The 14,153-nt window shown below is 47.4% G+C and overlaps 1 protein-coding gene across 1 annotated transcript in view; it reads left to right on the top strand.

Moving 5' to 3' along the window:
* The first annotated feature begins 4,079 nt into the window (after positions 1 to 4,079).
* DDX25 (DEAD-box helicase 25) overlaps positions 4,080 to 14,153 on the top strand; it is a 29,858-nt gene continuing 19,784 nt past the window's right edge. The window contains exons 1-5 of the mRNA XM_044996708.1: positions 4,080 to 4,219; positions 5,697 to 5,760; positions 8,037 to 8,087; positions 9,966 to 10,101; positions 11,709 to 11,801. Of these exons, the coding sequence (XP_044852643.1) occupies positions 4,163 to 4,219; positions 5,697 to 5,760; positions 8,037 to 8,087; positions 9,966 to 10,101; positions 11,709 to 11,801 (401 nt within the window). The 5' untranslated portion in view covers positions 4,080 to 4,162. The remainder of the gene's footprint in view (positions 4,220 to 5,696; positions 5,761 to 8,036; positions 8,088 to 9,965; positions 10,102 to 11,708; positions 11,802 to 14,153) is intronic.

The raw sequence follows: 14,153 nt of genomic DNA, 5'->3' as shown, positions 1-14,153 counted from the left end.
TGGAGCCAGCCTCTGCTGTAAAGGAGAGAGGGCTTTTTAATGATTCATCACATTTGGCACCAACTGTGCTTTTCAGCCATAGACCAAAAAGCATTGTACAAAGGCAGGCAAAGTCATATTGTTCCCAAGCAAGTGTGGAGCTTTCAGGCCCGATTTTCAGAGGTACAGGCCACCATACCCATGACTCCAGTGGGAGCTGCAGGTAGTCAGCACATCTGAAAACCAGGCCATAGTGCAGAGGTGGGCAAACTACTGCCCGCAGGCCCCTCCTGCCCAGCCTTTGAGCTCCTGGCCTGGGAAGCTAGTCCCCGGCCCCTCCCCTGCTGTTACCCTCCCCTGCAGCCTCAGTTCACTGAGAGCTCTGGGCCCCAGGGCAGCGAGCTCCTGGGGCAGTGCAGCAGCAGAGTCCGGCCTGTGGCGTGGCTGTAGCGCCACCAGCCACTGGTGCTCCAGGCAGCATGGTAAGGGGGCAGGGAGCAGGGGGGGTTGGATAGAGGGCAGGGGAGTTCGGGGTGGTGGGCGGGGGTATAGATGGGGTCAGAGCGGGGAATGAGTTGAATGAGGGCAGTCAGGAAGGAGGGGGGATTGGATGGAACAGCAAGGGGCAGTCAGGGAGAAGGGGTGGTTGGATGGGGCAGGGGTCCTGGGGAGCAGTCAGGAAGGAGGGGGGGTTGGATGGGGCAGTGGGGTACAGTCAGGGGCAGGGGTCCTGGAGTTGGTCAGTGGACAGGGAGAAGGGGTGGTTGGATGGGGCAGGGATCCTGGGGGGCAGGGAGTCAGGTAACAAGGAGGGGTTGGATGGGGCAGGAGTCCCGGGGGGTGTTAAGGGGTGAGAAGCGGGGGGGGGATAGGGGGCAGGGGCTGGGCCACGCTTGGCTGTTTGAGGAGGCACAGCCTCCCCTAACCCGCTCTCCATACAATTTCTAAAACCCTCAGGCCGAAAAGTTTGCCTGCTCCTGCCCTAGTGACTTGTCCAAGGAAGGCCATAGCCAGTCAGTGACAGAGCTGGGATTAGAAACTAGCTATGGTGACTCCCAGTTCTGTGCAGTAACCACTAGACCACACTGCCTCCCATGGCTTAAGCCAGGGGTTCTCAAACTGGGGGTCGGGACCCCTCAGGGGGTCACGAGCTGTCAGCCTCCAGCCTAAACCTCACTTTGCCTCCAGCATTTATAATAGTATTAAATATACAAAAAAGTGTTTTTAATTTATAAGGAGGGGTCACATTCAGTGGCTTGCTATGTGAAGGGGTCACCAGTACAAAAGTTTGAGAACCACTGGCTTAAGCTATCACTCCACAGGTTGTAGCATTCTTCATCTAAGACTTTACAATATAGGTGCAGATGGAGAGCAACTTTATCACTGATGGTGCAACCAAGTTGTGGAGAACATAAGAAACCTGCCTTTGCCCAGAATATTTTTGAAATGTGCTCTTTTAAAATGAGTTTTTTTCTTTAAAAATGAGGTCTTTCATGTTAAAAATCATTAACATGAATGGTCCTGAAATATTTTTTTCTAACTGATTCTCTTTGTTTCTTTCACTAGCTCCGTGGCCTAAGGAGCTGGATTTAAAGACCTCTCTGATCGCAGCTGTCTTTGGGGAGCTAAATGGCTCCCCATGTGTGAGGACAAGACTGGTACTAGGATTCTGGAATCGGGGCACAATGACTTCATCCCCAAGAAGTGGTGATTAGGTTATCAAGCCTCACGAAAATATAGTAGAAAATGGAACATTTTAGAAAAAAACCTTGTGATCCTTTGTTGCTTTCCAGGCCTTAATTTGCCAAAGTGTTTTTCTTGAATTGCACTGTGCAGAGTACAGCCTTGGCCCTCACTCCTTCATTCCATGCAACCCCCAGAGAAGAAATGAAAACAGATCTCAGGACTTCTCTATATTCAAAGTTGCACCAGTTTATAACTTGAAATCAGATTAAAAATTGCCCCCTGTTTATAGCAATTTACCACAAACGGATTAAGATGGTTAATTTACTAGGCTTTTATTATTATTTATTATATTGCCTCTGTAGTAGAGGGGCAGATCCCAAGGCTACCCTGTTTTTGTGTTAGTAGAGCTGCCCCCTAATATTTGCAGTGAGAAGACAGGCCAAAGAAAATATTTCCTCTGGGGAAAGAAAACTCAGGTGAGGGCCATTTCACATCCTCTCCCTCTCCTGATTAGGGAATTCAAAGGTGTGCTGCAGCCACATGGTTACAAAGAAGCTGTAAGGCCCCACACCCTCCAGGGAATAATTTCTCTGGGAGGGGTTCATGACAGTTCTCCATGCTGCCCCCACTGAAGATCATGGATGCAGGGGGCATATCTGGGGTGTCCATACAACACCCCAGCTATTTCCCATGCTGTACAGCCCATAGGGGCTGTTGTAGGTTGGATGTAAGTTAGAGCAGCCCTCACAATGCCCCTGTGATTGTGGTATAGTAATCATTTTACCCACCCCAGAAAAGCAGCCACCTCTGGGGTGAAATGTAGAGAAGTAGAACGTAATTACTAAGCATCAAATATGTCGGGGGGGGGCATTAATAATAACAAAAATCTCATAGAAGTGGCTATGGAATTTTTAATGGCCACAAGTAGTCAAGTCTTGATTTCAGGCATTAGCCAAAAGATTTCAATTCCTATAAGCCAAGCTAGGGAAGAGGAAAGAACACTAGATACTGCTTTACTACCCCCATTTCTTGAGTGCCTTGCTGCTCCCACGAGGTCACCTAGTCATAAAATAGCCCAATGCTATTTAATATTTTCATTGCTGATGTGATCACAGCTTGGAGACCTCAAATTGGGTGGCAGAGGGGGAGTAATGGCACTCTCCCAAGCCTCACTCACATGAGATGCTGGTCACACTCGAAAGCGCAAATTTGTAATCCTTCCTCTCCTTTGTTATATGCTTGGATATCAGCAAAACACAACAATTTTTACATTTAAATCTGACGAAGTGGGTATTCACCCACGAAAGCTTATGCTCCAATACATCTGTTAGTCTATAAGGTGCCACAGGACTCTTCTTTCTTTTTACATTTATCATTATCCTTAGACATCTGAGTTGCCTATCCTTGGGAATATTTGTAACTATTATTGTTTCAGGCTCTCTGAAGATTCAGACAGATGCTGCTGCATCAGTTTGCATGATTTTCCAGCTTTCTCCATAATTGTAAGTGCTAGACCTTACACTTTTTTAAAATGAAAGCTGAGGTTTCTGAAGAACAAGATAGCATCCTCAAAAAAACCCTTATAAATTACCAGCTCAGCATAATCTGGCTCACTTCAAGCCCTACCCCAACCAAGTGATTCTCTTTGCTCTAGATAGAGGAGCAGGTGTGTGTCACTTCGGCTTCAGGCTACAGGAACTCGTTCTCCGGTCTTCACTCTGCTGTCTTTTCCTTTCAAATGTTAGCCACCAAGTCCAGCATATCCCTTATTAAACAGTAATGAACCCAAACTGGAGGATGATTGTGGTCTTACATTAATAACTCCAGACCCCACTGTAAGATACTGGAGGATTTTAAAAAAGCCATTGGTTGTATATTGTCAGAAAATGACACACCCCTTTGAAAAAGGGCAGGCAAGTGGTGGTTCCCATGATGGAGCACAGCAGGACCACGAACCTGCATGGCAGCGGTCTTGGGAGGCCAGCGGTCTAAGAAGCCATTTGAGAGCAGAGATCCCCTTGGAGCCCTGGGGTGGGACAGAGAACCCGCTTTGTGCTGGGGGCGGGGCTGGGACTCTCCCTTGGGACAGGTCGCGGTGGGGCAGGACAGAGAACCCCCTTTGTGCTGGGGGGCGGGGCTGGGACTCCCCCTTGGGACAGGTCGCGGTGGGGCAGGACAGAGAACCCGCTTTGTGCTGGGGCTGGGGCTCCCCCTTGGGACGGGTCGCGGTGGGGCAGGACAGAGAACCCCCTTTGTGCTGGGGGGCGGGGCTGGGACTCCCCCTTGGGACAGGTCGCGGTGGGGCAGGACACAGAACCTGCTTTGCGCTGGGGGCGGGGCCAGCGGCAGCAATCCCGCCCCCTTCTTCTCCCGTGCTCGCCATCGCCCCGCCCTCATGCATATTCAGGAGCTGCCCCGCCCCCGCCGCGCGGGGCGACGCTGGGCGCTCCGCCCTTGGCACCGCTAACGGGCGGGCGCGGCACGTGGCGGGGCGGCCATGAGCTCGCGGGGCCGCGGCGGGGTGGACCGGGATAGCGCCGGTCTGGCGCACAGTGTGAGTGGGGCGGACCCGGCCCGGCCCCTCAGCGACCGTCAGCCCCGGGGCCCCCTCCCCCTTAACCGGTACCCCGCCCTGCCCCCGTCAGCCCCGGTTACCCCATCATCACCTGTCCCCTTCAATCCCCCGTCACCCCATCACCTGTCCCCGTTACCCCATTGCCCTGTTACCCATCGCCTGTCCCCTTCAGTCCCCGTTACCCCATCGCCTGTCCCCGTTACCCCATCGCCCCATCGCCCTGTGACCCCATCGCCTGTCCCCTTCAGTCCCCGTTACCCCATCCCCCTGTTACCCCATCGCCTGTCCCTTTCAATCCCCCGTTACCCCATCGCCTGTCTCCCTCAATCCCCAGTTAACCCCATCGCCTGTCACCCTCAATCCCCCGTTACCCCATTGCCCTGTTACCCCATCGCCTGTCCCCTTAAATCCCATTACCTCCTGTCCCACCTCAATCCCCATTTCCCCATCCCCCTGTTACCCCATCACCAGTCCCCTTCAATCCCCTAAACCACCTCAATCCCTGTTACCCCATTCCCTGTTCCCCTCAATCCCCCATCCCACTTCAATCCCTGTTACCACATTGCCTGTCCCCCTCAAACCCCTGTTACCCCATCACCCTGTTACCCCATCGCCTGTCCCCCTCAAACCCCTATTACGCCAACACCTGTCCCATCTCATTACCCCATTGCCTGTCCCCTTCAATCCTCAGTTACCCCCGTCCCACCTCAATCCCTATTACCCCATCACCTGTCCCCTTTAATCCTGTTACGCCATTGCCTGTTCCCCTAAATCCCCCATTATCCCATCTCCCTGTTACCCCATTGCCTCTCTCCCTCAATCCTCCTTTACCCCTGTCCCACCTCAATCCCTGTTACCCCAATGTCTATCCCCCTCAATTCCTTGTTACCCCGTTCCACCTCAATCTCCGTTACCCCATCACCTGTCACCCTCAATCCACTGTCCCACCTCAATCCCTGTTATCCCATCCCCCTGTTACTCAATTGCTTGTCCCCTTCAAACCCCCGTTACCCCCTGTCCCACCTCAATCCCCATTACCCCATCGCCTGACCCCTTCAATCCTCGTTACTCCCTGCCCCACCTCAATCCCTGTTACCCTATTGCCTGTTTCCCCCTCAATCTGTTACCCCTGTTCCCCTGCTGTCCCCTGTCCTCAATCCCTGTTATCCCCGTCCCATAATGACCTCCTCTTAAATCCTGTTCCCCCTCCTCTGTTACCCTGCTCCCGGTTACCCCATCATCTGTCCCCTCTACCGTTACCCTCATCCCCTCTCCTGTTACACCCTGTTCCCCCTTCCCTGTTATCCCCACCCCTCTGCTACTGTTACCCCACCACCACCCCAGTCCCCACGCTTGTTACCCCCAATCTCTCCTCTGCTTATCCCCACCCGCTGTTGTTCTTTTTCCCCTCAACCCCCATTGCCCCTGCCCTGCTCATGTCCCTTCTCCCTTCCAGTTTTCTGGACTCTGCACCTCCCAGAGCCTCAGGGGCATCAGGAATGCCAGCTTCCTCACCCTAGGTAAGGGCTCAGCTGAGGATCGCACCCTTAAGTGAGCATTGGCCATATGAGTGGGGTGCTGCCCCATGGCACCCAAAGCGGGTCCCCACCTGTTCCACAGCGGGTAGTAAAAGGAAAGGGTCTTAGTTGCCCCCTTTACATTCCCCATTTAATTAACTTCCAAACGAATTAAGCTAATTTGGAGTAAAGCACACTGATTCCTGAATACTCCTGTCCGCATATGGAGTTAATAAGGAATAGCTAGTTGGAATAACTCCCTGTGTAGACCGCCACACCAGCGTCCACATGTAGACTTAATCAGGAATAGCTGATACTGTCCTTTGGATTTGGCTCTCAGTACACCTTCACTTCTTTTAGCTTCCTCTTGGCAGTGTAAATAACATTTCCTCTGTCATTGGTGGCCCAGTCTCCAAATATTCAGCTGATTTCCAAATCTTCTGTTATTCTTTAGGTATGGGACAGACCCTTCAGAAGCTCAGTCTGCTGTGTGGTAACAGCATCTCTGTTCTCCTTGTGCCATTAGGAGCATCTCTGTTCTCCTTGTGCTTTGTACTGTGCATTCTTCAGACATGCTACCTGGTGACCTCTTGGTTTTTGTCGTTCAGTTCCTTATTTCGTGTGAGGCACGATAATTTGCACCACACAGTGGTAATGTCGGCTTCCTCTCAGTGGGATCTGCTTCCTCTCACCCTTCATCCCGTGAATCAGGCTTAAGAGCCCTGCCCTTTGGATTCTGATTATATACAAGCCACTCTGAAGTTTCCCTAGAGTTTGGTTTGATTTTTCCCATATTTATTTTTGTATGCTGTGTCATGTAACTGCAGGTGTTTTCAGTATCTGTATAACTGTGCAATACTTAGATGACTCTCACGAAACTCTTGGAGTATTGAGTAATCTCACTAAGATTTTGGACTATAGCAATGACTCTTGTGGCAGTGAGTTCCAACACATTATGTACTGCATAAAAATTGTCTCCTTTATCAAATTTAAATTTATTCTCTTTCAATTTCATGGGATGTCCTTTTGGTCTCGTATTGTAAGAAAGGGTAAATAGAAGTGCTTTTACCTACTCTGTGCCAGTCATTCTTGTCCCCTCTTCTTTGTCTCTTTTCTAAATGAAGTAGTCCTGGTCATTTCAATCTCTCATATGGAAATCTTTCCATTCTTCTTAGATACTAAACTCTTAAAAACTTTAAATTTGAAGTGACTCTCTACTTGCAGGGTCTAAATCTGTAAGATCCTCAACGTTTTGATTTTTAAAAGTACAGTATACTTTGTCTTGTATAAAATGTGCTGGCTTCTGACTAGCTGTATCTTTTAAAATCTTGGCTTGTGAATAATTGTTGGCTATCCAATAATCAGCCTGGCACGTAGAATCATAGGACTGGAAGGGACCTTGAGAGGTCATCTAGTCTAGTCTCCTGCACTCATGGCAGGACTAAGCATTATCTAGACCATTCTTGACAGGTGTTTGTCTAACCTGCTCTTAAAAATCTCCAATGATGGAGATTCTGCAGCCTCCCTAGGCAATTTATTCCAGTGCTTAACCACCCTGACAGGAAGTTTTTCCTAATGTCCAACCTAAACCTCCCTTGCTGCAGTTTAAGACCACTGCTTCTTGTCCTATCCTGAGAGGTTAAGAAATTTTTTTTTTATCCCATCCCCTTGTAACAACCTTTTACGTACTTGAAAACTATTATCATATCCCCTCTTAGTCTTCTCTTTTCCAGACTAAACAAACCCAGTTTTTTCAATCCCAGAACTGATCCCTGTGGGACCCCACTCATTATGTCTTTCCAGCTTGATTGTGAACCACTGATGACTACTCTCTGGGAACAGTTTTCCAACCAGTTTTATACCCACCTTATAGTAGCTCCATCTAGGTTGCATTTCCCTAGTTTGTTTATGAGGAGGTCATGCGAGACAGTATCAAAAGCTTTACTAAAGTCAAGATATACCACGTCTGTGGCTTCCCCTCTATCCACAAGGCTTGTTACCCTGTCAAAGAAAGCTATCAGGTTGGTTTGGCACAATCTGTTCTTGACAAATCCATGCTGAATGTTACTTACCACTTTATTATCTTCTAGGTGTTTGCAAATTGATTGCTTAATTATTTGCTCCATTATCTTTTCTGGATACAGAAGTTAAGCTGACTGGTCTGTAATTCCCTGGGATGTCCTTATTTCCTTTTTTATATTGTCTGTTTATTTAAAATAAAAGTATTGTATTGTATGCTTGTACATTCAATGTAAGTTTTGTGGCTTTCTTTCCTTAAGGGAAAAAATATGCAAGTGATGGAGAAGAGGAGGATAAGGAAGATGATAAAGGTGGGATCACAAAACTTGTTCAAGCTCTGCTTGATTAAAGGAGCACTGCCAAGTCTATTCAGCTTATAATTAGGATCTACTGGCTACGTTTTGATCTTGTGGGTGGGTGTACAATGACTCCACCTGTCTGCTCCCTTTGAATGATTAGGCACTGTCAATAAAACATACAAGAGCTTTGCTTTCTCAGTCCTTCAGAGGACAGGGTTCTTGCCTTTTCGATTCACTGTTTGTTCACGTCAGCGGCACATATGGAAAGAGTGGAGAGGATAGTGGGATGTCTTCACAAAGACACCCATGTTAGTCACAAGTAGGCTGTCAAACGATTCAAAAAATTGCAATTAATCACTAGATTTAAAAAATGATCAAAATCGCAATTTTGATTAGACTGTTAAACAATAATAGGATATCGATTTAAATTCAGCATGGAAGCATGTCCTCTGGATTGGTGGGCGAAGTATGAAGGGGCACATGAATATTTTCATATCTGGCACATAAATACCTTGCAATGCCAGCTACAACAGTGCCATACAAACCTCTGTTCTTTCAGGTGACATCATAAATAATAAATCGGCAGCATTCTCTCCTGTAAATGTAAACAAACTTGTTTGTCTTAGTGATTGGCTGAACAAGAATTAGGACTGAGCGGACATGTAGACTCTCAAGTTTTACATCATTTTGTTTTTAAGTGCAGTCATGTAAAAAAAAAATCTACATTTGTAAGTTGCACTGTCACGATAAAGAGATTGCACTACAGTACTTGTATGAGGTGAATAGAAAAATACTACTTCTTTTATCTTTTTTTACAGGGCAAATATTTGTAATAAAAAATAATAATATAAAGTGAGCCCTGTGCACTTTGTATTCTGTCAGGTTTCAGAGTAGCAGCCACGTTAGTCTGTATCCACAAAAAGAACAGGAGTACGCCTGTTCTTTTTGTGGATACAGACTAGCACGGCTGCTACTCCAAGTACTCCTGTTCTTTTTGTATTCTGTGTTGTCATTGAAATCAGTATATTTGAAAACGTAGAAAAATATCCAAAATATTTATAATAAATTTAAATTAGTATTCTGTTGTTAAACAGTGCAATTAAACCTGTGATTAATGGCAACTTTATCTAGTTAGTTTGTTTTGCATTAATTGCTTGCGTTAACAGCAACTAATTGACAGCCCCAGGTATTATATACTTCTCACAAGGTATTATATACTTATCACTCCATAAATGTACACAGTACTGTAAAAGGCATAGAAAAAGCATAGTCCCTGCTCCAAAGAGCTTACAGTCTAACAGACAAGACATGGAATGCAAATGAGACAAAACCGCTTAAATTGTACTTTTGTTACAGTCCTTATTTATGGAATAGGCTACGTTTCTATAACCAAAGGTAAAGGTTTATTCTGGTTAATTACCATTGGTTAAAGATAGATTCTGCTTACTTTTGCTCTCCCATTGTCAAAAGGTATTCTCAAATTCAAGGAGAGTCTTATTAACTCCCTGTCTTAAACTTTTTTTTATATTGCCACTGTACACTTTCTAGCAGCTGCTGTTTCACCTCAGAAGTGACTGCTGTTCAGTGCTGCATGAAGTGAAGTGATTCCTGGTGACGCGAAGTGTAGTTTGTATAATCAAGTGTTTTGGGTTTCATTTAGATGGAAGGTGCTATATAAAAGTGAAATTGACATTGAGATCAGTAGGGAAAGTGAAAATGACATTCTTAAAGCAAGATGGGGCCTTGTATTTACTTTTTTGTTTTAAAAACACTCCATTTCTAGCACTTACGAGAATTAAGCTGTGACTTTTATACAACCTGCCAGATGTGGTGAACTGTTCCTCTTCTTTCTTTCCTTTTTTTTTTTTTTTTACTTCCATGCTCACACAGTGGATTTAGCAGAAAATTCCCTTTTAAACAAGCTTATCCGGAAGTCTCTGGTAGAATCCAATCATCATGTTGAAATCCTGCAGCGAGATCCCAGCTCCCCTCTCTTCTCAGTAAAAACCTTTGAAGAACTACATCTGTGAGTACCTGGGACAGAACTACACACTGAAAAAGGGCAGTCTCAGATCAATGGGCCAGTAGTAACTACGTGGGGGTTTTTGTCATGTTCTGTCACGCAGTCTCCTTTGAATTTGGGAGTGATAGTACAATACAGTAAAAATCAAATACAGCGAAAATGGGGAAGACATGCAGACATACATTGAAGGATCCATCCATTCCACTGTAGTGTGATCTTGTCCTGTATCTGTTTGAGTTTTTCTTGTGAGACTAACATGTCCTGGTACCATATCCAAAAAACACACTGAAACACGATTATAATCCACCCATATTTTAACACTGATTTTTAGATGCCATAGCTATAAACAGGTTAAAGAGGGTTTTTTTCTTGCCAGTATGAAAAGGAAAAACAATCTATAGCTATAAAGAAAACTGTTTTTAATGTTGGTAAATATATAGGCTAAAATAGTTCCTAAACGTGGTTTAAGCATGTCAGTCTTTCCACACAGCTATGATCTGACCATATTACAACATGGATTTTCACTGATGTTTCCTAACCACATTTAATCATGGTTATTTTTGTGGTATACCCAGGCCCTGATTAGGATTAGATGCAAGATTTCCAAGGGAAACCAGAAGGTGTATAGGAAATGGTGGTGTTATGCCAACAGATGAGTCTTCCTTCTGTCTGCTCGACTAGAGCCACAGCAAGGAACAGTTAGAACACGTCTGCATAAGCTTTAAAACCAAAACATGCTGATAATACGCTGCAAAAGATCTCCCAAGAGTGTGTGTGGTACCTGTGACAGAGCATTGGGTTTGGTCAATATTTTATATTCCCCAATAGAAGATGGATCGGGCAATAATTTGTTTCATGGTAAGGGACATAAAATAAATGGTAAAAGGTCACACCGAATTGCTTTCCTCAGCAGAAATGGGGATTGGTTGAATACAGTGAGTGGGTCAGTATCTGAGCTGAGATGTTTAGCATGTGAGAGACAGATATTAAACATTGGTAAAGCAGCTTTGTATCCTCAGTGGCCCATCTCTTAAAGAATGCAGAGTCCCCCAAACCCTACTGAGTGTGTGAGTAATTGGATAAAACTGGTTTGGAAGGTAGGGTGGCAACCCTGGGTTGTGGTTGGGGTACCCTATCTAGCTCTCTGGACTTGACAGCAGGGGCTGACTCTGACAAGAGACTGTCAGACAGAAGAGGTCTTGCTTTTTAGACATTAAGGTCTTTTTTCCTCTGACTCAACCGAGAATGTCCTGTCCAGTTCAGCTGGATAGGTTAAGCTAATCATTGCTTTTGTTTTAACTCCATTTTCTCTTGGCTTTTCATAAACCTTGTTTTTGTTACAAATACTCTGGTATCGGTAATTTCACATGCCTGAATGTCCTACTCCGGTTCCCAGACTGGAGAAAAAGACATGAGAAAAATCCCGTAACACATTTTATTTAGTAGGGTTTGGAAATCTCATCACAGGTATGTTATGACCATATCTCAGATGGGGGTACACGGTAGATTTGGAAAGGAGTATGCATCCTAAAACATTTTGAAAAGCACTGTCCTAGGGCCTCTCATCACTTGCTTGTACATAGTTTGATTTTTTTTTCCTGGTTTGACAGGAAGAAAGAGTTATTACAGGGGATTTATGAAATGGGTTTCAACAGACCATCCAAGATACAGGAGACAGCGCTTCCTATGATGCTGGCTGACCCGTGAGTACTTGAAAAACCAGGTGTAAAACATGCTGTTTGCATCTGTTCATTATTTTCATATCTCCGCCATTCTGGTCAGAGGCATAGTTTGACTTCTGTATTTGCCGGGGGCAAGGCCTGGCAGAGCAGGGCCAGCTCCACATGGAGGGGCCTGAAGAGGGAGCCGCCACGTCCACCCCCAACTGACCTTTGAGGGAGGGGGAGGGTGCAATAAAAAATTATAACTCAAAAGTGTGTGTGCGTGGCGGGGGGTAACTCAAAAAGTTTGAAACCAGCTCAAGGTGCAGGGAGCGGATAACCGGGGGTAGCTCAGGGTGCAGGCAGAGAATAGCTCAGGGCTGTGTCCTGGGAGGGCCCCCCCTGTGGTCGCTGTTCCCAGAGGGCTCTTCCAGTCCTGCAGCTGGGTTCCCCTGCCCAGGCAGCTCTTACCAGCTGTATGAGCAGTCAAAGGGGATCGAGAGCTGAAGAGCACCAGCAGGAGGAGGAGGAGGAGGGGGGAACCCCCGTGGCACCAGCCAGAGCAGCAGCCACCCTGCACTGCCTGGTTCCAGCTTCCTGCCTCTGTCCTGGAGTTGGGGTATCAGTGGGTGTGGAGCTGCTTATGGCATTGCAGTTTGGGGGGGAAGCCCCCCCATGTCTCCCCCGGACTCTTCCCATGCTTCTGGTTCTCCTCCCTGGCTGATCATACCTGCAATGCTTAATCTCCTTCCCTGACTCCTTCTGTCTTGGTGTCACACTAGATTCCATTCAGTGTTTCCCATGGAGTAGTTTGGGGAGGAGTAGGGGAGGCATTGCCCTCCCACAAATTGCAAGGCTTGGGTGACAGACAGAGGGAGGGGGGACAGATTTCTGCCTTCCATTTGGCCCTGCTCCCTCCCCAAGCAAGCCCTGCTGCGCGGGGCAGGCCCAAGCCCCCCTAGGGGAGCGTGGAGGAATGTTTGGGTGGGGATGGAGGAGCAGTGACACCGGGTGCTCTACGTGTCCAGGTCAGTTTCCCCATGCAGGCTGCCTGCACAGCTTGGCCTTGCAGCAGCAATATCCCCTCGGACACAGCCCCTCCCTGCAGCCTGAGCTACAGTCCTCCTGGCACATAGCTGCCTGTACCTGGAGCAACACCCCTGCCAGCACACAGCCTCTAGCTACCCCCTCCCTACACCTTAAGGGGTTTTCAAACTTTTTGAGCTGAGGCCCTCCTTTTAGTTACATGTCCCTCCCCACCCCCAGCCCAGAGAGGCTGGGTGGCCTGCTGAGGTGAGTCAGGGGATGGAGGTGCTGCTCTGTCCTGGGGCCTTGCCGTGTGGAGCTGGCCAGAGTCTCTCAGAGTTGTTCAGGACCCCTGGCCTGCCTGCAATGTCTCCAGTTGGTGGCTGTCCCAGGTATGTCTACATGGGAATAAAAGCCCTGCAGCACGGCCATGGCTGGCCCAGGTCATCTGATTTGGGCTTGTGGGGCTCAGGCTATGGAGATAAATGGATGTTCAGCCTCGGGTTGAAGCCTGAGCTCTGGGACTCTCCACCCATGCAGGGGTCCCGGAGCTCGGGCTCCAGCCTGAGCTGGAATGTTTACACAGCAGTTTTTCAGCCCCAGAGCCAGAACCTGAGCCCTACAAGCCTGAGTCAGCTGACCCTCCCAGACCCATGATCTGAGTTAGGCATTAACTCTTTCCTTCTCTCCACATCAGGAGCCTAAACACTTGTCATTATCTTCTTGATATCTACAAAATCTGCCCATTTCTCACTTTTACCACTATAACCCTCTCTTATTTGATCTTCCTGCCTATCACCTTTTCCCATCCTCTAGCCTGTCCAAAATGCTGCTGCCAACGTAATCTTCCTCTCATCCTGCTTTGACTGTGTCATCTACTCCTGAGGGTATTCTGGGCCAAAAAAATTAAAATTCTGCACACGATATTTTAAAAGTATACAAAATTATGTCAATAAATAAACGTGGAGGCTCCAGCATGCAGTGGGAAGCACAGCCACTGACTGCACAGAGGTAGATCACCCTGTGCCTGCCGCGGCATCCCCAGCCCCTCCCTCCCAGTGATTTACCTCTCTGCTGGCTGCTCCAGGTGCCTGAAACAATGCACTCGTGCTGCAGGGGACTCTTGTGACTTCCCTGTCAGTCATTTTTCTGTGAGGAAGCAAAGAAATCTGCAGGGGACATGAATTCGGCACCCACGCAGTGGCACAGAATTCCATCAGGAGTCGTCATCAATCCTCCACTGGCTTCCTGGCTCTCATAATATCCAGTTTGAGATACTCATCCTTTCTTCCAGGTCCTGAGTAATCTCCCATCCACCTGCATCTTTGTTCTGACTTCCTCCTGTACTTATCCCAATTCTCTTACTCC

The sequence above is a fragment of the Mauremys mutica genome, chromosome 22 (genome assembly GCF_020497125.1).
Source record: "Mauremys mutica isolate MM-2020 ecotype Southern chromosome 22, ASM2049712v1, whole genome shotgun sequence".
Lineage (NCBI taxonomy): Eukaryota > Metazoa > Chordata > Testudines > Geoemydidae > Mauremys > Mauremys mutica.
Note: the sequence above shows the minus strand (reverse complement) of the source record. Positions and strands in the feature narration are given on the sequence as shown.